At 35.5% G+C, this 27,493-nt stretch overlaps 1 protein-coding gene across 4 annotated transcripts in view; it reads right to left on the reverse strand.

Annotated features, from left to right (window-relative positions):
• PLEKHG1 (pleckstrin homology and RhoGEF domain containing G1) overlaps positions 1–27,493 on the reverse strand; it is a 44,574-nt gene that overhangs the window by 14,638 nt on the left and 2,443 nt on the right. For 3 of the 4 annotated variants that reach the window (XM_070951893.1, XM_070951868.1, XM_070951876.1), the window contains exons 2-9: positions 18,179–18,279; positions 13,520–13,589; positions 10,104–10,150; positions 8,400–8,550; positions 6,077–6,208; positions 5,187–5,369; positions 4,245–4,340; positions 3,440–3,526 (exon numbers count right to left, since the gene is read on the reverse strand). In XM_070951893.1, coding sequence (XP_070807994.1) covers positions 3,440–3,526; positions 4,245–4,340; positions 5,187–5,369; positions 6,077–6,208; positions 8,400–8,550; positions 10,104–10,150; positions 13,520–13,589; positions 18,179–18,279 — 867 coding nt within the window. The remainder of the gene's footprint in view (positions 1–3,439; positions 3,527–4,244; positions 4,341–5,186; positions 5,370–6,076; positions 6,209–8,399; positions 8,551–10,103; positions 10,151–13,519; positions 13,590–18,178; positions 18,280–27,493) is intronic. The other variant, XM_070951885.1, reaches the window with a different exon arrangement.

The raw sequence follows: 27,493 nt of genomic DNA on the forward strand, positions 1-27,493 counted from the left end.
GGAGTTCAATTCTGAGCAGTTAGGGTTAGGGTTAGGGTTAAGGTTAGTTGGTCTTCAATCCTTCCGAGGTCAGTAAAATGAGGACCCAGGTTGTTGAGGGCAATATGCTGATTCTGTAAACTGCTTAGAGAAGGCTATAAAGCACTGTGAAGCAGTATATAAGTTTAAGTGCTATTGCTACTGCTATTCAGTGCTTCCTCATTGTGCCCTAGGAAATGCCATTCGTCAGAGAACAAATGTGACAGCATCTGTGTTAATACAGTATATTTGAAGTGCACAAATAAACATTCTGCACTGATTCAATTCTGACTCCTGCTCATGAAATTCAAATAGGCAGCCTGTACCAGCACCTATCTAATATTATCATTCCTTCTGAAAAGAAGTTGAGGATTAGAATAACATTTGGAATGTTTAAGATACATTGTAATAGGCTGCATCAAATCTGTGTGAAAAACATCAGCAAAAAAGCAGATGCCCCTTTTTAAACAAGCAGAAGGGCCTCTGATATGGAAACGTTGTAATTATATCCAAGGTTGTTTAATCAATATGCGGATCAATTCAAAAAATGAAAAAATGATTTTCAGGGAAAAGAAATGGAATCAGATCCTGATTCAGTTAAGAATTTATCAACATCCTTTTCTTCCATCCTTAAAAAAGGATTAATTTAAAAATTTAATAATGAAGACAGGGTTACTCAGGTGTGGACTTCAAAAATTTTAGCAAATTTCTGCCCAGTTGCTGAGGGGCATGGCTATGGTGGGCATGGCCTAGTCGGCCTCCTACACCATGGCGAGGGGGGATGTTTTTGCCTTCCCCGGGCTCTGGAGGCTTTCCTCGAGCCTCTGGGAGGGCAAAAACAGCCTCCCCAGGCTCCAGATGCCTTCTGGAGGCTGGAAACGGGCCCATTTCCGGCCTTCCCACACCTCTGGTAGGCCCATTTTTCGCCCTCTCTGAGCCTCTGCGCGCACCATGCAGTTATCTGCATCCAAAATGGCCATGTGGGGACTCCTGGGAGGGGTGAGGTGTGGCCAGCCAGGAGTAGGATTTGGGGTTCTCCGAAGTACACAGAATCTTAGTTAGAGGTTTTCCAGAACCCTTGCGAACCCCCAGCAGCTCACCCCTGAGGTTACTCCAAAAGATAGGTAGGTGTGTGTGTGTGTGTGTGTGTGTGTGTGTGTGTGTGTATTAGAAACTGATAAGAAACAGAAACACATCCCTTTTCCTCCCAAGATTTTTGACAACTCAATCATTGCAGATTTTGTTGTATGCAATGTAGAATTTATACTTAAATCACTCTTTCATTTCCTGGAATAGATCCTTCCAAGACCTGTACACCTTCCACTTGGCATAGTAAAAACTTATTTTTTTTGTTCGTTACCAGGAAGCATTTTTCCATTACAGAAAAGCAAGATAAAAATACTAAAAAAATAAATAATTTGACATGGACAAGCTTCCAAAGATTGTTCAATGTACATATTGCCAAAATAAAGACTCTAGGACTATTTAAGTATTACAGGCCTAGAGCCAGACCTCTTGAGTGAAAATGCTGCTTCTTATGTCTCAGTATTGCTTGGCTGAAATAGCAGCAGTGAAGTAAACAGAAGTCAAAGCCAAATGAAAGATAGAAGAATAGAATACAAATTGGTTTTAAAAAGAGTAGATTTTCCTCTTCTGGAGACAGAAAGCTTCCCATGGTTGTGAGTTCGATCCTAGTTAGAGGCAGATGTAGGGTCTCCTGCTTGGGCAGGGGGTTGGACTAGATGACCTGCAAGGTCCCTTCCAACTCTGTTAATCTGTTAATTTGTTAAAGTTTTGGGTAGTTTTACAGGAAAACTGGTTCGGTACAGAATAACTCTACAGTACTATTCAAACTGAATTCACTTTGCAGTATGTTTAGTGAGTGAAAAACAGTCTGCATTTCTTCCAGAATTGCAAGAATAGATTGGTAATGAAAGGATGATCCTTGGAAGACCACTACTGGCATGCAGAACAGTAGATAAATATAGACACCTCTGAATATGACAGGGAAACACTCCCAATTGAAACAGCAAAGAGACCATATATGTTAGTACAAAATACTGAGCTAGATGAATTAATACCTACTTCATTTTTATTCTTTCCATCTCAATAGATCCTTGGAAAGAAATTATGTTAATTTTTATGGGTAATGGGAGCGACATGGCGTTCCCATGTAACACCCCTCCTGCGCGAGCTGCACTGGCTCCCGGTGGTCTTCCGGGTGCGCTTCAAGGTTCTGGTTACCACCTTTAAAGCGCTCCATGGCTTAGGACCCGGGTACCTGCGGGACCGCCTACTACCACCAATAGCCTCCCACTGGCCGGTACGCTCCCATAGAGAGGGGCTCCTCCGGGTGCCGTCAGCCAAACAATGCTGACTGGCGGCCCCCAGGGGGAGAGCCTTCTCTGTGGGGGCACCTACTATCTGGAACGAGCTCCCCCCAGAGATACGGAGGATCCCGGATCTGCGCACCTTCCGCCGCACCTTAAAGACCTTACTATTTCACCAGGCCGGCCTGGCCTAATTTTCCCCCCTCTTTTATAAAAGATTTTTAAAATTTTAAATATCTTTTAGTATTTTATATATTCAATTTTAAATTGGTTTTAAAAGTTTGGGGTTTTAAATTTGTCGGGGCCAAAATTATTTAATTTGATTTTATTCTATTTTTTAAATTTTGTATTGTATGTGTTTTTATTGTTTGGCTGTGCACCGCCCTGAGTCCTTCGGGAATAGGGCGGTATAGAAATCTAATAAAATAAAATAATAATAAATAAATGTTAAGAGGGTCTGGAGACTATCTGTTAGCAGAGAATGGGACCAAATCTGGGGTGGCCAGCAAAGCCAGTGAATTTGAAAATAGCCCAGATTAGACTGTCAACAACAACAACAAAAATGCAAAAAATGTTCCCCAATGCATTGGGTGGAGGGAGAGAGAGACTTAGGCAGCTGCTCAAAAAAGTAGCCAAGTGCTTCTTTCTAAGTCATCCTCCCTCCCAGTCATATGACACAGAGCAAAATACAGGTAGCCCACCCTTTTCTTCCCAATGCATTCAAATACACACCAATGTAACAACACAGATCCACTATCTCTCCTTCACTATTTCAGATGCCTGCTATGATAACAAGTGGTAAAGAGGTTGAAAAGAATTCCAGGAATCATGGTCTCCATTCTCTCCCTGTCCTGTTCTCTGTAAATATTTTAATAACATATTTTGTTCATTAAAAATAAGGCAGAAGATCGATTACCATAATAAAGTAATGGAATAATATTTTCAAAGGCAAAACTGGCCTGATCCAAAGGAATATTAAATTGATGCTATGAAATCCCGTACTATATGTAATGACACAGCTGCACAGATGTTTCATCAAGAGAAAAGTAAAATGCTTGCTTTTTAAAAAAAAAATGATAAAAAGGTTTTACCTTAGCTGGAATTTTAGCAGGATGGTTTTCTAGAATTAATCTCTTCAAATGAAGAATCCAAAGGCGCTTATCTTGCTGTGATTTTGCCTATTTCAAAAGGACAAAGACAGTTTAAAAAAATTATAGCTTTTGAAATACCAGAAGGAAAAAATCAGTAAACATTATCGGAATGTGGAGAAGATCTGATTTCAAATTGAAATGCTGGCTCTTTTTCCAAAAACGATTAGAATTTTCTTGTTTGTCAAAACTAAAGCAAAGTTACACACAGATCACCACCTATCACAGACAATTTTAGACACAATGCTAGCTTGAAAATACATCCATATTTTTCTCTTTGATAAAAATGGATTCAACTAAGTGGCAGCCTGTAACCAATCAGTGCTGATGTCAGAAAGTTGTACAGGATGGGCTCTACTTAGTAAATTGGATGAGAGATTGCCAAACAGTCTCAGGATTGCAAACTAGATAGGGAAATTTACACAGAAAGAAGGCAATGACATTCCATCTTTCCATATTATTGCTGGGAAACTTTATTTCTACCTTGCCTTTTATTATAAAACCTAAACTTTATACATTAAAGTAGAATCACATATTTCTCACCAAAAGAAAGAGAAAAGAGAAAAAAAATCTACATAATAAGGAATAGGAACTACGTGCAGGTATAAAGATAAGAATTAAATCTTTGAATGTATTTATAGTGCTGCTTCATGGGTTATGTAATTATGAGAAATTCAGATTTAATATTATGTTTAATTAATATTTAATTATTTATTGATATATTCAGTCTATGGTGATTTTAAAATACCTGAACGGTATGCTGCATCTTGGGATTTTTATAATGGAAGACACTGAAGCTAAGAGGTTCTTTCGGTATGACTTCTACCAGCATAAGATTGCCACACTATAACAAAAACAGAAACCATCAGTTCCAAGAGATGCAGAAAGAAAAATCTGATATACTCTTTTTTTTTTTTTTTTAAAAAGTGTTAATTATATTGTGGAATGTTTAGACATGTACCAAGTTGGCCGAGTGGCAAAAAAAAAGAGAGGCTAGGGAAAGGTAAGAAACAAACCATTAAAAGCAAAGAAAACTGATAAGCAGAGCAACTGTGGAGGGTTTTGATAACAGCTACTTGTACAGAGTTATCCTGAGAAAGGTTCAGAAAAAAAAAAGAAGCAATAAAGGAAAAGCACAGAATTAAAAGGATGAAGTCAGAAACAGGAAAGGGGGAAAGGAAGCAGCAAATGATTTTTAAAAGCTGAAGGACTGACTAAACAATAGATCCCATTCTTCATCAATCCTTATCCTTATACAATCCTTATACATATGCCAGAATGGTTTTTTAAAAATAAATAAATAAATAAGGTCAATTATTTTTATTTATTGTTGCATTTAAATTGTTTCAACGTATACACTATAGGGAACTTTTATTTTTCCATCTCTGCTGACAACTTACAGAAGAGAGGAAAAACCCAGAAGCTCTATTAAAGAAACAATAAGGATTAGCGAAATATTGATATTGTTTCCTGATTGCTTATTTGTAACCTATGACTATCATTAAGTATTGTACCTTATGATTCTTGATGAACATATCTTTTATTTTATGTACACTGAGAGCGTATGCACCAAGACAAATTCCTTGGCCAATAAAAATTCTATTCTATTCTATTCTGTCCCACTTCGCTCCCTTGTAGGATACACACTCATTACTCCCTTAATCTTCCCCCAAAGTGCAACCTGCCATACCAAGATATGAGCTTTGTAAGTAAATGTCTCCTCTCTCTTCTTTGTAATAAGCAGCAGCTTATCAAAGAGAAACAACGTGCGTTCATTTTTGGCCCTCTGGATGCGGAAGGTTCCTTCTAGCACCAGCTCTCCATAGCTCGCCAGGTCTGGGCCTTTCCAGTTCGTAAGTAAGCTTTGTATTTCCTGAAAGAGAGGGCAGGATGCAGCATATTAAAAACAGACTGTGCTAGAATGTCTTAAGATCATTATTTTCTAATCTAAACCATTACAGTTTGTTCTGATTTAATCCTTGTTTAGCAATAGTTCAGAGGTAGTTAAGGCCAGTTTGCAAAATTCTGGCTGGCACAGCTTTCCCACAGCCACATGATCAATGGGGAAGCTGGCAGGAAATCAAAAGCTGCACTTATGTGAAGTCCTCTTTTAACAACCTGCACAATCCTTGCTGGACTTAGAGGTGGCAGCCTCTAAGTGCCACCTCTAAGTGGCACAATCACATGTTGTCTTTAATGGCTGTATTGCTTAGTGACAAAAATTCTGGTCCCAAGTATTGTCATTAACTGAGGACCGCCTGTAATTACCAAGATCCCCAAAGTAGTGCACAAAATAGGAATAATTAAACTTTGGGTTCTGTTCGAGGAGATATCTTCTACAGTCTATTGTTGAAGCAAACATTTCTATACAACTCTCATTCCAACTTTGAAGAAGCTTGTATGAATAAATCAAATTCATGTTAAATATTATTTTGGAAATGGTTTAGCAAGTGGGCATTTTGATGTTCGAAATACTGAAAACAATAATCTTTTCAATATGTCAAACATTTGTCCAAAGCATATGAACAAAACCCAAACAAATGACAGAACATAGTTGATGAAGGATGCATTTTGACTCACCTGTAATCTAACGGCATGTTCATGCTTCCTCTTCATATCATTGATATGCCATGCCACTCTCTGCATTGTATCGATGGCATCTAACACAACATCATAACCTTCAGTGTCCTTGTCAAGATGGTTTTCTATCTCCTGTTAAGAATCAATTGAAGAGTGTGTTGTTTATAACACTTAAACATCTGAAAACAAGATCTGACTGAGAAGTACAATTAATACTCTGGCTGCAGCCCGTTTTTGTAGATTTTCAAGTTCAGATATCTCAAAAAGTCAGAGTAGCCTGAAGATTTCAACTCTAACAGTGCAGACTATACAAAAAAAGATTCTTCAGCTCCACTTCCTGACTAGAAATCATTTGAAATGTATAACCCTTTTCTCTCAAGCCTTTCTTCCTCTCCATGCTTCTCCTGATTGATATTCTTTAAGTGGGATTGTATGGTTTTATATTGGAGGTATAAATAGAAAAGTGAAGCTGTTGAAATGAAGACGTTCTTAATAGGCCAGGAAGAAACCGATAATATTGTAACATACGAAAGATAGGAATGGTTGTTTTGTACCTCTTTGTAATCCTAAACAATTGTATCAAAACATTTTTGGCCAAGCTAGACTATATAGGAAATGTGAAATTAAATTTCATATTGAGCGTGTCTATGTTCAGTGTGTTCATATGGTAAAAGCCACAATATATTGGGACCTGAGAATTAATCCTTTCTTCCAACTTTCTGGTCCTAATTCCTATTTTCCACCAAAGTCAAAACAGAATCTTGAATACACAGGAATCAAGTAACAAGCGATTGCTATTTTGTCACATGTAAATTTAATCTCTTATCATTGACCCTGTTCAGAATGAACACTGGGATCTACTGAGGGAACTGACAGCCATGAAACTACTGCAAATACTTAATTACAGTTGCTAAGATAAGAAGTAGCTTAGTTGGCTGGGAAAATATTATAATTATCTGTTGGATAGGCTCAAAAAGTGCTTAAACACAATAATGTTTCCTTTGATATCAGTGATCTTAGCGAGACACAACAAGCATGCCATTTTATGTAAAGTATATGCAACCTGTGACTCGCCAAGCTGAACATAGATCAATAGACCATTTTATGTGAGAAATATCCTTGTTATGCAATCCTTGGTGGGAAGCATCAAGGAGGAGGTTTATTTTGCCTTCAGTTAGCTGCTCTTCACAGATAATAGATTGTGTTTTAATTCCTAAATCCTTTAATAATGCACAGACGTGCCTTACAGTAGCTTTGCACATATTTTCAGGTCAAGGACACCAATTAGCACTTGAATGGTTGAGCCAAGATATGCTGCAGAAAATGGGTGGAACCTAAACAAAATATCATTTGTTTTTAATTTAATTAATTAAAATCAGTTTTAGATCCTTAGTTCTTATTACTTTATTTCAATCTCTCTGAGTTAAAAGAAGCAGTCTGGAGACAGTATTATGAGAAAATGCATATGGTCTTGGGGCTACAGTTATCACTTCATCACTCAGTGGCATTATACTGAGAGCTGCCTGGATTGTATTTATGGACATTCGAAATGAATCAATCATTTAATATTTGGATGCAGTTTTCTTGCATTTAAATCCTGGCTATGAAACTTCAGTGGGATAATTACATTGAGAATTAGGCATGGCAGATATTGGAAACATATATACCCTCTCCAAATTTACATGTCCAAACTTTGAATTATACTTAATTTTTTAATAGGAAGCATATGATAAAAGAATTAAAAATAAGTCCAGATTTTTGAAAAATGTTTAAATGGTAAAGTGAAGGGGTAATCAACATATATGCCAAAAACATTTAAATGCGTACTCACATGCTTTAAGGCAGAGAAATACACTTTTAGCCTATATGTTACCATTTACAATAATTTTTCAACAAGAATCCCCCAAGCTACTGCAAAGAAACAGGATGGAATACTATGTAAGCAACTAAAATAATGGTAATGTACTCCAAATATTTGTTTACTCATTTATGTCAGGAGTTCTCAGATGTTGTGTGGAACTCTTTGTACAAGCCTTAGGAGACTGTAAACACACCAGTCACTCAGCATGAGCTGAGGTTACAAACATTATGAGTAAATGACGCAGACCACACTGGGACTTTTCAGAAAACTCAGGCAACAGGGGGCAAAAGTGGAAGTGAGCAGTACAAATTCAGCACATTATAGATCAGGGTGTTTTTTTCCCCCTGTGAAACAAAAGTGGCCAATTTAGAGACAGTTCTTTAAAAGTATAAATGTATAATTTAGCCTTTATAGATTTGGTAGAGTGTAGACAAAGGTTCGTTGACAAAGTGTTTTACTTACATGCAAAAGTAAATGGTATTTCAGTATTCTTTGAACAGGCTTTAAAAGATAGGATCCCAGAGGAAGAGAATGTTGTAAAGCTTCTTGTCTTTCTCTGAAAAACTTGGCTAGGGACTTGTTCCTCATGCATTCGGTGAGTACAGCCACTGACCTGTAAAGCATACAAACACAGCTTTCAGAACATTGTTAACCTGTTAATTATGCAGAAAACCACCAATTCAAATTGGACATGTTTGCTTGTTTGCTATTCAGTCTGACAGTTCAGCAATTTATAAACTAGATGGATTTGGGACAGTCTACATCAGAGGTCTTCAAACTTGGCAGCTTTAAGACTTGTGGACTTCAACTCCCAGAATTCTCCAGCCAGCATAGCTGTCCATGAAGTCCACAAGTCTTAAAGCTGCCAAGTTTGAAGACCTCTGGTCTACATATCTGGCTTTCCTCTCGTAAAATTGTTTTCTATTTAGAATGGATTTTGAAGAAAAAAGTTATTAGATTTTTTTTTTAATGAGAAGAACTATTAGATTCCACCATATTGTTTCTGAATCACCTCAGGGAAAATCACCACCCTATTCCAATGATTCTTTCTTTTGGGGAAAATAGGGCAGAAACCTTTAAAAAAAGTCTGTAGAAGCAAATCAATACAAGAATCTTATTTTTTTTCCTCCTTTTGATTTGCCTCACACAAACACTGTCTATCATCGTCTGTACAGAAGCTTAATTCATACTTGTTGAAGGACAAGAAATTAGGAAGACATTTTAAAGATGGAAACTCCCATACAATTATAAGATATTGACCTAAGAAGCCACCATAGTTGAACCAAACAATATCTAACAGAAATGCTACTTTAAAGATTCCTCCTATCTACCACAATACATTCTCATCATTCATCATTTGGTTATTTGTTTACTTACTTATCCACGCATTAAATTTAAATAACCAACCACTTCATATACATGACTCTGGGTGGCTTACAGAGTGAACACAACAAAAAATTAAAATATATATAAACAAACATAATAACAAAATCCATTAAAAACAAATTAAAACAATTAACTATTAACATAATTTTATTTTATTTTATTATTAACATAAAATGCAGGTGAATGCCAAGCAAAAGCTTATGAATAATTATGTCAAAACGTAGGAAATAACCCCACAAATATTTCATTATTACTCTATGTAATAAGTATATCAACGTTGCTTAACTTCTTGTACTCAAAATAATGGCTTAGCATATTTGTATGTTCAGACATCATTGTGAAAAGGAGCATATATCTTCTCTACAATTCCTCCCCCCATATTTTCCATAAATTTTACGAGATTAATTCTGATTAAGTGATCATTTCAAATTTTAGGCAACGTAGGTAATTTTAGGCAAAAGGTAATATTCATTTGGCTTCTTCAGGACTTTGAATTCCAAGGTAAAAAGGTATATTCATGGGTCCATAAATGTTTCACCTCTCTGCCCCTCCTTAAACAAAGGACATTTTTTCTAAGGATTCTGCAACAACTATAGAAGGAAAAGCGTGAAAGCATAGGCCTGTACTAAATACCCAGATGCCTGCACCTGTTTGCCTTCAGTTCCAAAGTGCTCTACAGCCCTAACAAATATTACCTTTTGAAAATATACAGTGGGAAACACCGAGTGATATAGAGACAGAACTACTCACAGGCACGCACACACACAAAATTGTTCCTACCTTGGATAATTGGTACAATACTGTGTATATATGTGGAAATCTTCACTCTGTACATAAACAAATGGAAAGATTTATTTAGAACCTGGAAACATCTATTTGCCAGAAGGTCCACAGAAAAATAAGATAACTTGACTAACTAGATTTAACTTGAACTAGCCAAAAATCAATCAGCAATGAGCACAGAAGGCAGTACATTAACATACTAAAATGATATTGGCTAGTCCCAGGGATTAACTGTTTTCAAAGCCAGTCCAATCCATTCCGTCCCAAAATGAGTAACTGAAGGCCTTCACCCATCCATTTATCCCCAAGAATTAAAAAGGCAGATGAGAAATGACTGTCAGCTACAAATAAACATCCTATCAGATTACTTTTTTAAAAAACAGTGAAGTACCTCTGACCTCCATAAAGATCATATAATTTAGAATACTGTATCTTTTATAAAGCACGTTTTACATCCCTGCAATTTGAAGAAAACCCTTGGGAAAGGAAAACCACATACAATTTTATTTAACTTTTAGATAACAATTAATTTACATTAAGTTAAAAATTTATGTAACAATTTTATGTAAAATATATAGATGATCAAAAGCATTATTCTTGTACAGATTCTCTTAAACCAATTCCTCAAAAATCCTCAGGTTAATTAACACTAGCGCAGCTAAATATCTTTTTAGTACAACCATTTTATGTGCTCCATAGCCAATGTGCATTAACAGAGAGATTGCAATGTTCATGACGACAACCGAGACAGAAATTGCATTCATGGTTGCAACTGGAAAAGGTGCTACCAAGTGCTGTTGGCCTTACCCTTGTTTACGTGTGGCTGTAGGTGTGTTTTAATGGCCTAAACTACCTTAAATTGTGTAAACTGGTCAAAACTGATTGGGGAACAGCGGCCAAACAGAAGGATAAACATTCATGGAGCATTTCTCAATGTGCAACAATATCCAAGTGTGCATAGCATACCTATCTTTTTTTTGCATAGTGTTTCACAGCTAATAAAAATACTATTCAGCTGAAAAAGCTGTCTTAATCTGTGACCATCCTAGCTAATAATTTAAAAAATTTCCACATAGCCACTACTGATATTTTAACTTTGGGTTTAAACTTCAAATTCATATAGCTGCCCTCATTGGCATGAGACATAATAAGTTTACATCACAGCCTACATATATGCTTTGAACTAACAACTACTGTAGAAATCTACTGCCTGCAATGAAGTAATAATCATGTTAACCATAATTTGCAACAGAGACATTACACTCTGTTATTAGCTGGTAGAATCATTCCAGTTATTGCATATATTAAATTGGGGGTTCTTCAGTGTCATCCAAATGAAATGTTCATTGCTGAAGTCATGCCCAATCTATATATAAGTAAGCATTTATGAGCAAAAGGCAGAAAATACCTATCTAGTTCACTATATAACCATGCTGAACATTCAGAAACACTGGCTATGAATGGTCTTTAAAAAAACATTTATTTTAAAAATTGTTACGCCCTCTTTTGTTTTTCATCCATTTTTTTTTTAAAAGTCTCATACTGGAAAGAGATTTTAAAAAATTAAGAAATGATCTCAACTAGTCTGATATACATCAATAAAAATGCATCAATAATAGCGGACATTCAATATTGTACAGCCACATTTCTACTCCTATAACATATTTCTTGCAAACCATATCGGCTAATTACATCCTTGAAACTGCACCGGAAGGAGCAGATTTGTGGATCATCCAAAAGGAGGGAAGATGAATCTGTTCCCTGATTTTAAAATGCTGGATTTTTAAAAGGATTTTAAGCTACCCGTTCTTTTGTAAAATGTTTAGCCTGCAAACTGCTTGTTTTCAATTGCTGCAACGATTCCATTACTAATACTTGGCATTTCTATATGAGCGATTGTTAAAAAATTAAAAAATGAAAAGTGACTCTGTCCAGAAGTATCCATAAACAAGAACCTTTGGCCTTGCTGCCCAACATTTGATGACCTCTGGCACTGGCTGTGTGAGACTTTTGTTCACTATGCTGTCAGTATTTCTTTTCCATGTGATCGTCAAATATTGAATATAACATAATACCCAATGGTGCTGGAATCTGCACCACTGCCAAGGGTGGGTGAATAAAGCATTTACTGCAAGCAGGCAGTGCTAATAGGAGGTAGCAGTAAAGTGTTGGAAAACAAATTAGTAGACCATATGGCCAGTCTTCTGGCATCTGCACCAGTGTTAAGATTCAGTTATTAAGTCAATTGGAGTTCAAAACTTACAAAATGAGAGAGAAAATCATCTTCTTGTTTGACTCAAACAAAATAAAATATTTGTGTGCTGCCCTTTTTTTAATCAGATCTTCATTATGTAACTGTACTGATGCAAGCTAGAAATAGTATTTTGTTGCACAAACTTAACCTAATAAGCTGTACTTTGACTACCACAACCATTGCAATGTAGTGCTATTACTGTATTGACAACCCTTGCCTTGCAAATTATAAAAGGAAGGAGGCTATAAGTCAGGGCAAAAGAATACTGAGTTCAGATTACTAACTAAAGTTGTCAACCTTTGAATCAAAAGATATTTATGGTTTCATTAAAACCTGCACTTCTAGTTTTACTTTCATATATTCCTGAATACAGTATCTAAAAGGGCTTCTTTGATGTTCAGGGTGAACTGAGTAATATGGACAGCGGCCAACAGACAGCCATAAATCTGCAGCCCTCAACTCATGCAAGTCTTAGCAAAATGCAGTACTTAAAACAAGAGAGCTACTAACTACAAATCAACATACATTTCTTTTTAGATATAAATATGTCTGGCCAATAGAAACTACTGTGTGAAGCTTAAAACCTCCCTTTGTCAAGGGAAGAAAGAGGAGAGGATGACTAGCCAAATTGCCTACACTTGCCTGCTTTCAACTTTTCCCCTTTGGTGACCAGCTGAAAGGACAAAGCTGTCCTCTTATTTCTAAACATAAACATATCAAAGACTGAACCAATTTTAAGCAAGAGTCAAAGATTTCCCATCACAAAATCTAGACTGCTGCTTCTATAATGCACAGAGCCATTGACTTAAATGCCTTGGTCAGCTTTACCAGATTAGGAGAGAAAGAAGAAAGGAAAAGCCAATTGTAGAGAGAAAGAGAGAGAGAGAGAGAGAGAGGGAGAGAAAGAGATGGCCAAAGTAAAATTAAATAATGACGTAAGCTTGGAATATTTTCATATTGCTTCACCAATTCAGGAAAATTTAGTGGAATGGTAACATAAGCAAAGTCAATACAGTAATTTTTTTAAAAAAGATTTGCATCCTATGATTTATTTGTTATAGGCATTTGGGAACTGATGGATTGATCTTCCATTTATATATTCTGAGAATGCAAAATACTGAAGATCTTATTATCATCAAAAGATAATATAATCACTCACCTTAGAAACAAAACATTCCGCTATAGCTACAGGATCATTTTCACAGTTTTCCAAATCTTGCAGAAGTTCACTAGTTCACAAAGAAAGGGCAACATGGCAATTATTATCATCATATGCCAATATATACTGCCTACAGTTAAAATTGATACTGCATTTAAAATTCTATTAAAATAAAACAGCACCAGTGGTGGGTTGCCCTCAGTTCGGACTGGTTCGCAAGAACCAGTAGTAAAACTGGCGGGAGGCTCCGCCCATTGACCTGGACATCATTAAAGTAGATCTGCGCATGCGCAGAAGCTTCTGCGCATGTGCAGAAGAGTGTGCGCGTGAGCAAGCGAAGCAAGCGCATGGGCATGATGCAAACTGGTAGTAAAGGTAAGTAGAACCCACCCTGAACAGCAGCATTCATTGTGTTTCCTACTATGATGCTGAGAAGTAATTAGAGGTTTCTTATCAGTTTTTCCTTTTATAATTCCATTAATGATGTGAATAAATGTCTGTTTGGCTTGCTTGCATTATTGTTTCCCTACTTCAGCTGTTATCTTTATCAGGATAAAAAAAAAGCAACTACTGGTTCTGTTTTACAATGATTGTTAAGAACCTGTACATATGCAACACATGTGCATCATTGCAAAGCTGCCTCTTCCTACGACGCCAATATAGTTTTCTGCATCTCTTTAGCATTTAAGGTTTTTTCGCTGTTTAATACTAGAAAAGGGAAAGGGAAATGACACGCAGTTTCATGCAGCACACACAAAACTGTTTTATAATAAATAGGCTGCATATGTGTCTTTTTGCCTACTAGCTCTGAACAGTTTTCAAGTGGATTCACATATGTTAAGCCTTGGTTTGTTTAAACACAATTTGTTAAATACACTACAATAGACTGCATTTGAATAAACAAGCAAAGCCATAAACAAGTAAAACCATAAACAAGCAATGGGATTTTTATATCATGCTAAGGGAAACCAGACAAACATATATATGAACCCACTTTTCATTCATCCACATAATGCTATTCTGTACTCAGGGATGTACAGAAACCCTTCAAACCAGGCAAAAGACAATTATACTAACTTACCAACTAGGTTTCTTTTAAACAACATTTGGTATGTTGAATTTGGTTACACTGAACACATTTCATCTCACAAGCACCAGAACACTTTTTGTTGTCTGTACTGCAATATTGTATGTTCAAACTGCTCTTTCCTTTGAAAATACAGTACTTTTGTTTTAACTTAGGAAAGTGAAAAAGTTAAACTGAAATCATAAACTTGCAGACAGTTTTGAGGCTCTGAATATAGTTAGGATGCTACAGCCTCATGGACAGTTTCAATATCATCACTTTATCTGTGAGCAAACTACCAAATACAATTTGATCTCATGTATGTTGGAAGCTCAAAAATAATGTGGCTCACTATTCATTTAGCATGTACAGGCTTGCTTCTTCCAAGCTCAGCTACTCATGCTATGTATCAGTTAAACTTTGTCTCCAGCATCTGGATTGCTGTTTTGCATTTGTGCAAAATATGTATGTATATATGAGGGTACCAAAGTAATCTGAGCTGGCAACTGGAAATAAAGAAACAATAGGATTTCTTTTTTAATTTACTGTCATCCTCCCAATTATTTTCCAACATATGAAGATATATGTAAGAAATGTGATTCTGAGAAACTGATAATTGATTGTTATGGCACACTGACTATGAAATGTATATGAATGACAGGTAGGAAACAATATATTTCTCTTGCATGTTGCTAAACAACTGTTTTCATGAAATGGCAGGATTGAGGTAAAGAAAGATTGCTTAAGAGAATTCTATGATCACACATTTTCAGACATAGCTGCTTTCAGTAGTATTTATTGTTTGTGTGGGCTTTGTTGTGATTTCGGTTTTGGGCCAAGATTTGCAAAACTCTGGGGAAAAGGAATATGTTAAAACCTAGCAAAAATTGGGCAAAAACAATTGTGCCTTTACAGAATTCAGCAAGAAAAAAAATCATGGTAACTCTGTCAAGGTGTGTCTGGAATGGTTTACCAGATATGGATTAGAACATTATTAAGAACTTGTTATCTTTATCATAATGAAGATAAAGAACTTTGTTCTGGTTAAATCTGCTGGTTGATTCCTGATTTGGCATAATTTTGAAGGGCTTTATCAGGGTGGGTGGGCCTTGTTAAAAATGAGAATGGATTACATAGAAAATTGACCAACAAGCCAAAATTGCAAGCAAGTTCAAAAAGAATTCTTACGCTACTTATACTATTCTTTTCCTATGCAAAGGAAGTTTTTATTAGTGATATCTTGATTGGGGTTGCATAATAGATTCACAAAGGTTATCATTAATGTAGTTAATTCTACTTCTATCTTTAATTATGACATGCTCAGTTTAACTCCCATGCTTGGTGACCAGTTCTCCAAGATCTTTACATTCACCCAATTATGACACAGTTGCACAATATGATGTAACAATGATGTAACTATGAAGAAGCATTGTTAATATTAGTTCTTATGACACATCAAGATTCATGACCCAAGTCAGCCAAATTCACTGTGGCAGAATGAAAAAAAAATATTCAATTTTCCAGGAAGAATATTAGCTACACAAATAAAATGGAAAATAGCTAACATTCCAGTTTTGATTTTAAAAAAGCTACTTCTCCCCAAAGTTGGAAATAGGAAATGAGGCAGTATCTAAAATGGTTCCCATAGATCCCACAAATTTCCATTGAAAAGCATACCTGGCCAAGAAGTTTGAGCTAAGATTTATTATTATTATGACAAGCGGTTCATGAAATAATTCAAGTGGTAAATAAATACTTAATTTTAAATTAAATATGTTGGAGCTAAGTTTGATAAGCCTTTACAAATGGGAGGGTGATGAAAAGCAGACACAGCAATGCAGCTATTACAGCTGCCTAATTTGCTTTAAAAGGTGAAGTTTAATTCTTTATATAAAATATGTTGAGATATTGTTGAAAATGGTTTCCTTGAGGTGACATACAGATTAAAATATGATAAAGTTATAGACAATTTTAATATTCTGGCAATAGATAAAAAGTGCCTTTAGTGGCAAATTACAGTATGTTCTTTATTTTAAACTTAACCGCAAAAACGACTGGGACTCCCTATCTCCCACCATTTCTGCCCATCCTCCCTGCTCTCACAGAATGACCAGGCAAAAGGTCCATTCCCTGAAGCTATATACTGTAATTTGATGAGACCTAGGGAGCCTAACTTTCTGTGCCAATGCCTGCCTTTAGGAATAATTTCTGCCTGCCTGCCCACTGCTGTCCTTCAGAGGTTCAGATGACTCTCTTAGCTAGCTAGAAGGATTTAAAATCCAGTTTTTAGATCTACAAAAGTAAAAATAAGGGCATATCTTAGTGTGTTCATATTATATGAATTGAATATTGAAGAGCTGATGAGGTGGGATCTGATCATCTAGCACAATTTTTATTCCTTCCCAACCTTTTCAAGAATTTCAACATGTGTGATTTTAATATGCTAGGAGAAGTAATCATTTAAATACATGGAAAGGATCCATATAAATGAAATTTGTAATTTCATAATTCATTTTAATTTTAATTCAATTTCAATTAAATGTTTGCTTTGTTACAGCCATTTACAGGTCCTGCTCCCATTTTCAATCTGGAATAGTTTGAAAATGATTGTATACATACAACCAAAAGCTTAATATGGAAGTAGTTTATCTTTGCTTTAGTTCAGGGATGTCAAACTCACGTCGTCATGGCAGCATCATGTGATGTATCAGGACTTTTTTCCCCTTCGCTAAACTGGGCATGGGCCAGGAGTTTGACAGCTGTGCTTTAGTTCCTTCAAAACCAAATCAGCTGAAATATCAAAGTCATATTTGATATTTGACTATATCAATATTTGACTATAGAGGTATGCAAAGGCAAAACATGTTCCACAATCCAGTCCAGATGTGACAAGGACACATATCCTTGATGCCTGGTCTACATTTTCTTCATAGGGATGGAGGGGGATTTACTAAAATAGATATAAACACCCCGGCTGCCATTTGTGCTTCTCTGGACAAGTAAATCCCCAAACTTCAAATTTGAATTTAGAAGGATCTTTGCAGCTTCAGTGAAAGCAAAACATTTTTTTTTATAAGCGGAGAGAACCTCTCCAAAACGGGCCCATCTTGTAAAATAATTAAATAACAGGCATAAAAGAAACTGAACCTGCAAAATACTCAAGTCCTTCCTAGTATTATGCACAAATTCTCTAGAAGCATTGCCTCTGATGATTTTGTGGCAAGACCACATTCAGAAAAGGAGCAGATATGTTCCTAAACATTCACTGGCATGTGGCTCTGTTTATTCCAATTTCTGGCCATGCACAGGCCAGTCTCAAAATTAAACTAACAGCATTTAAAATCACTAACAATATGAAGGAATGTCACAGGGAGACACGATACAGCTCTGGAAATATCTTTTATTACCCTTTTTTATCCTCACTCTGAAGATTATAATATTGTTAATCTGTTTCAAGTACTGCCCTCCCCAATTTTCTTTATTCATTTTTTTCAACCTTCATCCTTTAATCTTCCTGGAAGGCGAAAAAACAAACCAGGAAAAGCTTTAATGTTTCATTTCTACATATGCTTTCAACTTTAATATTTACTTACCTATTGAAATGATAAATATCTTTTATGTTTCCAAACAAAGCCGATCGCTCCTCTGTACCCAAAGACAGCTTAGATTGGTCAGTGATACAATCAAGGTAATCCTATGAAATAAATGAAAAGGGTGCCTTAATGTTGTCTGCTCTTTTCTTCCCCAGAAAATGAAACTACCTTTAACTGTGTAAAATGAGTCTCTGCCAGATCAATTTCACTCTATATTACTGTAATCCCTTCAGTGAGTCCATCCCGAACAGGCCTTCTATTATGGGAGATAACAATACTTTACCTGTTCACCAATACTCTCAAAGAATGCTCTCAAAGACTAAACATACTGTGCTGCTCAGACTATACCCTGTATGTTTTTCAAGCTGCAAATGTATTCAGATTTCACTCCTAGTGACAGCTTAATCATCTCCATTAAATACCTAATAAAATCAACGACATCTTCCTATAGTAAGCCTCCCCCCCACCCTCTCAGTATTATTAACATACCTGGGTTTCATACAACTTAAGCAGTTTTCTGGGAAAAATGTAATTATTTCAGAGCTAGTGAAATAAATGTTTTTAACATTTTCAAAAAATGCAACATAAATGTCATTATTGTCAGCTTGTAAAGAACAGAATATTTAGCTGTCTATATAGCTCTCTAGTTACACATAATGTATAATATGGTCTACTAGAATATATTCTCGGGAATTTGTTTGCACAAACAGATGCAAAATATATGAACATAGAAACTACATTTGGGGAGAGATGAATAAGAACTATAAATGAATCATGAAAACAGAACTATATCTCGGTATATTGTTGTTATAACCATTTTCATTCCTCGTTGATTAAAAGTAAAATTTCCTTAAAGTTAAGCTCACCTCTTGGAGGATTTCATGAACTCATTCATTTTCTTGGCAGAAGTATGGAAGTGATTTGCCATTGTTTTTTTCATCAAGTCTAACCTACAGTTTTGGTATTACCATCTAATTTTTCATCAGTTCCAATATGTTTAGTTTTCAAGACCAGATAACATCAGTCATGAACCGTAGAGAGCAACGAAGTTCCTTCAGCAAAACTACCCTATGCTCTAAACGTCTTTAGAGTATTCAATAAAGCAGGTCTTTTGTAATGGGCTTCTCAGATTCTGGAAAAGAAATTGGCAGCTTGCAAAATATTATAAGCCCAGAACATCTGCAGAGTTTTTCTTTACCAAGAAAATAATATATCAAAAGTGGCTAGGAAGATCAAGAAACCCTTTCCTAATTCAGTTAAAAATAATTGAGATCTAAAGTAAACATATCCACTTGCCAAGATTTCTGTATCCTTTCAATAAATTTGGTTAAAGAACACTCAGTGAAAATCCTGCTTTTCTGATTCAAGTTATCTGCCAAGGTAGCACTAGCACTTAGACATATATACCACTCCATAGTACTTTACATTACTCTCTAAGCCGTTTACAGAGTCAGCATATTGCTCTCAACAATCGGGTCCTCATTTTACCAACCTTGGAAGGGTGGAAGGCTGAATCAACCTTGAGACGGTCAGGATTGAACTACTGGCAGTGGGCATTAGCATGAGTCTTGACAAGTGGATTTCCAAAACTATTACACTGTTCTTTCATGGTCTCTGCTTCCTCCTTTTTCAGTCCGAATACCCAACTTTAGTATTTCTACTTGCGTTCTACTCTACCAGCAGTTTCATACAGCAAACTCCATGAATATGTCTATGCAGTTTTCCTGCCAACAGTATGAAAGTGGTTTGCTGCTGTCTTTCCAAACCTAGATTTTAACAGCCATATGTTGCCACCAATAATGGGTTTCAAAACCCATCGCTACCATTTTGCTCGTGGGTGCTCGCACGTGCAATGCTTCTGCGCATGTGCATCTGGGCAGGTGGGCGGAGCCTCCCACCACCGCCGCTACGGGTTTGCCTGATTCGGGATGAACCGGTAGCAACCCACCACTGATTGCCACCTGTTGAAACATCAAGACATTTCATACATGGAAGCAAGCTACTATAGTGCAACTTTTAACTCAATAACCTGGACATAAGGATTCTTATCCAATTATTGCTAGATAACTGTTTTTTGCGTAAATCAATTCCCCCTGCAAAATAACTATTTTGTCTATTTTCCTCATTAAATTATAATTTTACTTCCATTTAAGAAAAAAGGTGAACTTAGGTAAATGTAATTATATATCTACATACTGAAGGGTTTTAATAATTAAGAGCCATGACATCTAAATGCTACAGCGTACACTCCCTGCACCTTTACTTTTCATTCCAATTCCATTATCTTATGACCTCATTCTTAAGATCTGTCTTCTTAAAATATGTTATTGTATTAAGTCACTGTAACAATATCCCCAGGGTTTCCTGAAACTTCCCACTGACCTTTTGTTTTTATTCATAAGCTGCCTTATAGCAAAGATTTAAGAAACTTCATAAAGGAGAAACTATTGTTACACATACAAACATACCCAGAATCTGAGTCAGTGAGTGGAAAAATAAGATATAGTAAGACTTTTTAAATGGTACTTTATAAAGGAATTCATAATTCTCTTTTCCCATATTAGTCCCAATTTGAAGGCAGTTTGTAATTATGCCTACAAGAAACTGAAACTCCAATTTTACTGACAAGTTGTTTTTTAATTGAATATTGTCAGGTTCTGCTTTTTATTTTTGGGGCCTTTTATGTTTCTCATTCTATTCATTTAAGAGTTTAACAACTGCTTCCGGAGGAAAAGATACAAAACTGTGTGAAAGCAAAGACTGTTTACTATAAAAAATGAAGTATCAGAAAACACAGATTGCTCTATTCTTTGCGCAAAACAAAGAAACAGAAACTATATTGTACTATATAGAAACTGGACTTCAGATAATGATCACTCAAGTATGACAATAAGAAATCCATCAAAATGTAAATTGGATTTTGGCATGGCTTACCTAATTTTTCTAATAAGATTTGGAAACAAAGGTGCTGAACTATTTTACTTGAATTCTGTCTGCTTGAAAATCATGGTACAGAACTTGCCAATAAAATAAGGTCAACCTAACACTACTAGACCTTTCCTCAGATTACTATCAAAATTTACAATGCAAAATTAAATATTGTTCAGTTTCTGGGAAAGAGGCCTGTGTAAATGAGGACATTGCTGCTTCTCCCTCTAAAACATTGTTAACATATTTCACATCCAGTCATTTATTTTGAATAGTATATAGCAGTGAATGCCAAAAGTGGGGGGAGCACAGGGGGATCGCGCACATGCGTGATCACACCCATAATTCAATGCGCCTCACCCCCCCATGCTCCCCTTGCATTTGGCACACAATGGCATGGTGGGCCCGCTAGGCCCGTTTTTTCGCCCTCCCCAGGCTTCTTGGTGCCTGGGGAGGGCGAAAACAGCCTTCCCCACCCCCCGGAGGCCGGAAACAGCCCGTTTCCTGACTTCCGGTGGGCCCAGAAGGCCCAAAAATCAACTGGCCAGCACACATGTGTGCTGGAGCTGACCTAGGGCAACGCTCGCGTGCCCACAGATATGGCTCCACGTGCCACAGGTGGCACATGTGCCATAGGTTCGCCATCACGGGTATATAGTTATAACAGTACCTCGATGCACTGAAATGCCAAATCTTGAAAATTTGGAAAAGTTGCATATGGGATACTATATATCTATGCATTATGCACCAAAATGATCATATTAACTCTGAATGTTCTCTTTAGTTATTAAGTTATTTAGTTATGTAAGGCACCGCCCTGAGTCCTTCGGGAGAAGGGCGGTATAGAAATTTAATAAAATAAATAAATAAAATAAATAAGAACAAGCAATTGTATCACCAAATGTAGCTATTTTGTCTTACCATTTGAAAGCACTTTTTAAAAAGAAGTCCAAGAGAAACTCTACTGGCATGGGAGTTCAAGTCTCTTGCCAAAAACAGCGTGTTGAAATTTTATGAGACAAATAATGAGTATCATGGAGAATCAAAACTTTGTTCACGCAGCTCACCCTAGGACTTCCTAACTAACCTTAACTGGGATTGTAGCCACAGAGATGAAATCAGCTCTATAAAACCCACTTCTGAAGATCATTATGTTCAAAATAATTCATGGGAACCAACCAACCTAATAAATAAATAACTCAAGAGTTTTCAAATTGGAGCTCTGTATTGTGCCTTGTCATTTAATAGCTCCTCAAACTCGTCCTAGAATGCCATTAAAAATGGAACATGATCTTTTAGTCTGTCCTGCATGGAAAATGATCAAAGCTACACAACCACGAGTTTGTTTTATAGCCTTAATCATTTTTTTCCTGTTTAAAAATTATTTGACCCAAACAGACCAATGGAAAATACTAACAACATGATAGCTAGCTGTGAATGTTTGAAATCCTGATTTTAAAAAAGTGTGGAAAATCCCTGATAACATTCCAGACCATTTATGGTTAAAGGAAACTCAGTATCTGCTGGGAAACAAAAGAAAAAGACCAACCTTCTAAACCAACCATGGAATTAAAACTAATTTAATAAAGTTTACAGTGTGAGTATTATCTGCTCAAACAATTTAACAAAATAATTTGAAATGCAACCAAAAACCCACTCATTATTCACCCCTTTTGGATTTTTTGAGTTTCTGCATATAAATATCTTACTGATTCAAAACAAGAATGCCTGAGTTAATAATACCAAAGTTTCAAGTGATAAGATCATGTAATATGCCAAAATGGAAAAGAAGTGAGCCCCTTAAATTATAGCCCCTTAAAGTATACAATATAAATATTGTATACATTACACAATATCCACAATAACACTCTGTTAAATCATTAACTAACAACATTAAACATCTGTAAGTATTCCTTCAATAATATTAGCCACAGTGCTTCCATGGCTAAATACAAGAAGAGATTCTCAAAAGCTCTCTAAAAGAAACTCAATTTACCACCTTCCAGAAAGCGACCATAGTTGGGGCTAACCTAACATCTAAGGGAGATTATTCTGTAAAAGCAACTTCTGAATGAATATGTTCTCCTGTATTTAACAAAGTGCTATATGACAAATTTGAGCCATTTTTTTAGGATAATATTTATATTTTATCAGAACAATGTATCAATGTTAATATTATTATAATATTTCAGGAATTCAGACTGAGAACATGATAAAACAACAGTCTGTGATTTTCCAATATTCCCTTCAATTTGTTTTTTTTTTAAAAAAAACAAAAAAACAAACCTGGCTTTACCTTAATTTCCAGTTTTCTAATGTAGAAGCAAATGTGTTGGCCAAATACTTTCAATTATATTTGTTTTCTGTTTTTTGTTTCAGGGGTCTAATTCCTTTAGCTTAGTATTTCTTGATTTCTGAGGTCTAGGAATGATCAGTTTGTATGCCTCCCTCTAAGCATGTCATATTACATATTTTTGTTAGAAGAATTTTATTTTAAGATGGCTACTATCTGGACTTGCACTGTTGTCAGCAGTTTCAAAAACACAATCCTTTCTTGTCAGTATATGCTTCCGCTATCCAAACTGCTTTACTGAAAATACAGGGGTCTGAATAGCTGAAGCAAATAATAACATGCATATACATGCCTATATTCTATATGTTCAGCATTTCATTTTTAATCTTTTGATTTTTATAGATGTTTTATTCTAGAACTTTATGGAGACTTAGGCAAAGCATATACATTTAGTCCTAAATTCAAACTATAAATAGTTCAAATGAATGACTAACAATTAGAGCAAAAATACTTCGTACTATCATCCATGTCTACCATCGTTATTATTAACAAGGATTTGTTCTTAACTGGTTTTGAAATAAAAATTTTGACTTGTTTAACATCTTGGGTAAGGCTTCATTGTGAAAGCTGTTAATAATGTACTTCATTGTTTTAGTTAGTAATTGGACAGAAGTTAAATAAAGCATTACCCTGTTTCCCCCAAAATAAGACATCCCCTGATAATAAGCCAAATCAGGCTTTTGAGCGCATGACAATAAGGCCAAGTGCTTATTTCAGGGTTCAGAAAAATATAAGACAGGGTCTTAATTTCGGGGAAACATGGCAGTTCCTATTTCTATCAATCTGTATTCATTTCTTTTTCATGAACATTTATCAATAAGTATCTTGGAATTTCAGGTGCCTTTGAAAATAGAAATACTTTTTCATGTATTGTATCTTTCGTTATAATGGCTTGCAGCTTTACAAGTCGTCATTATTTAAGCATAAATAAAAGTCTATGTGTTCAAAGATAACATGTGAGCAGGAAGGCAGCTCATCCTTTCTCAAGTAATTTTAACCACATCATAGAAAATGCCATTGTGCGTATAATTAGGTACTGGCTGATCATACCAGTATCATAATGTTCAGTGTGATCTATGGCTGTCTATCATGGAGTTTTTCTCAATCCCAGCAACTTTAAATGCATGGACTTCAATTGCCAGAAGTCTGAAACAGAGAGATACATTTATAAAATATTTTCTGGATTAACTAAGCGCAGAGCAAAAATTTATCCTCAGTGCTGGAAAACATATACAGAAACATAGACCCATATATACAAAGGAATAATATTTTGAGGGAGATGGGGCTTTTAAGTCACAGGACATAAAGAATCCTGACACAAAACTTCTCTTTGTTCTAATGACTATGTATAATATTGGCCACAAAAAGGCATGATTCATTTATTAAAGTCCATTAGTAGATGTGCAGCTAACACCTTGGGAAAAAAAGGCACAAAGCCACATATTTTATGTATATCTTCCTAAAAACTGTCTGCAAACCATTTGGCATCAGTGACAAAGAAAGAGGTGGAAAATCTCTGTATACTGAACCTGAAGCATTATATCTTCCCCAGTTGTTCCATTTCCTACTTAAGCACACAAACTGGACTACAGAAAATTACAAAATAAAGAGAACGGAATTTTCTGGACAAATTTGTAAACATTCTCATACCTGTAATATGCCCCTCAGGAAAACAAAAAACAAAAAATGTAGCTTCCTAATAACAAAAAAAAGACTAAAAAGATGACTGATAGTACAGGTCAGAATACATGAGAATCAGCCCAATGAAATCAATTAGTGAAAGAGAGCAGTTAACAGAACAAAAGAAAAAAGAAAAAAAAGAAGAGTGGATCGGGGTGAGGGGAATATAAATAAAAGATTAATGATAAGTAGAACAGAATTTGTAGCCTGTGGTATTCAATTATCAGATAAAATCATTATTTATCAACCAATCTTTATCTTATTATTTACTAGAGAGCCAGCATGGTGTTAAGGCATCAGACTAGAAACCAGGAGACTGTGAGTTCTAGTTCTGCCTTAGGCACAAAGCCACCTGGGTATCTTGGGCCAGTCATTCTCTTTCAGCCCTAGGAAGGAGGTAATGTCAAATTACTTCTGAAAAACCTTGCCAAGAAAACTGCAGGGACATGTCCAGGCAGTCTCTGAGGATTGGACATGATTGAACATAGGAAAAATATGATTTAGCTCTAGTAGATGTTTTATTTTCCACAAATAATCAATATTAATGTATAAATTTATGTATATATAAATCAATGCTTTAAACAACTTTATTCTAATTCAGGTGGATTCTAAATACTAGCTTTAAATTGCATGATTACATGCATTTAAAAATGTTTTCTAGTCCTCAGTAGGAAATAACATACTTTACTTTAGAAATATTAGGGGAATTTGGAACTCAGTGGCACTGACAGACCCTGTAACTCTAATTAAAATAGGGATAGCTTAGAAACATCATCAAGCTGTATAAGAGATTTTGACACTTTGGAATTGGAATTCATTAGAAGTATGAGATAAAAATAATTGATTCATAAATAATATATAAAGTATTTGTGAAGTTCACTGCAGATTCCTTGTATCCAATTAGTTAAAGGCACAGAAAGTTAATTTTTGGATTTGGGTCCAAAGTCCAATGCGGGTGAGAAGGGAGATGAGTTAAATTTTGAATCCCTTAGGACACAGCCTTCTATTTAATCAACCTGTTGCAACTCTCCCTTCATATTATTTTTTTTATCTTTGAATACAAACCATGGAGAACCGAGGTAACCTTTGTGGACCTATATTTGTGGCCACCTATAATAGTGGGCTGGTAGGTGATGAGCTTAATAAAATTTGCAGAGTTCTTTTTCATAGCTCATCTTTCTCCAACTCAATTCAGTCATAAAACTTCATTCACTTTTTCTCAGTTTTGGTTGTGACTTATTAGAGACATTTCTCACAACTAGGTTTTTAGTACTAATTATTTAAATGCTTCTCCATAGTTCAGTATATAGCCATACTGTATATTAATGGTTCTACTTCTTTCAATATGTTTTCCAAATTTTCAAAAGGAAAGCTTTTTTTTTTTAAGAAGAAAAGCTAAGATACTAATATTTTTTGCACAACAAATCTAGATGTGGTGTTTGTCTTGTAGTTTGCTTTGTGTTTGCATGCATGAATGCATATCAGTGATGTGCAGGACCCAAAATAGGAACTGTCCTAGAGGGAAGCATCTAACCCCTTCTCTTTGCTAAAATTTTAATTGGAAACTCTTCCTCGCTGTTATTCACAAGGAAGAAAAGTTACCATTGGCAACAACAGACCATCTTTTCTATTGTAAACAGCACTTTCTTGGGTAAACAGTGATTTTAATTAGGACCATGACAGGGCAAAGGGTTAAAAACCTCTCTTTGCATGTTGCTATTCCAATAGGCTCTATCCCTTCGCTGTACCATCAGCCATTTATTTTAAATTATTTGTTTTAAAACAAAACAACTTAAAAGCATAACTATTGACAAAAACCAAAGGAACAATCATAGTGTGTTAACATCCAGTAAACAAAAATAATTACAATTACAGTGGCCATTTATTTATATCAACAACTGAAACACCTTTTTCAATTTCCAGAAAGAAAAGAAGTAATTTTTCCCCCCAAAGACATCTGCTGAAAAACTACTATTTGTGATTATGTTACCCAGTCTGGTAATGAAACATTTTCAAGAAAAACAGCAGTGCCCAACCTATATGAGATACAATTGCAATAATTACTACTTATTAAAATAAAATATCTGCTAATTAATGACAAAAATCGTAGCTAATACATAATGTGAAGTCAATTAAATAAACAATTAAAATATAAATACTTAAAACCAATAGCCAAAGTAAAATTAACTAATAGACACTTATATCACAGAACAGTAATGACTATCTACCATGATATTGAAACACAAGATCTCTAAAATAAAAAAGTGACAATTTTAGGATCTATTTTAGAACCTTACCTGCTTAAAAGATTTTTAATCAGCTATAGTTAGAAAATCTTCCTATTTAGAAAGTGT

This window comes from Pituophis catenifer, unplaced genomic scaffold, assembly GCF_029215685.1.
Source record: "Pituophis catenifer annectens isolate HBS135680 unplaced genomic scaffold, rPitCat1.0.hap2 SCAF_1, whole genome shotgun sequence".
NCBI lineage: Eukaryota > Metazoa > Chordata > Lepidosauria > Squamata > Colubridae > Pituophis > Pituophis catenifer.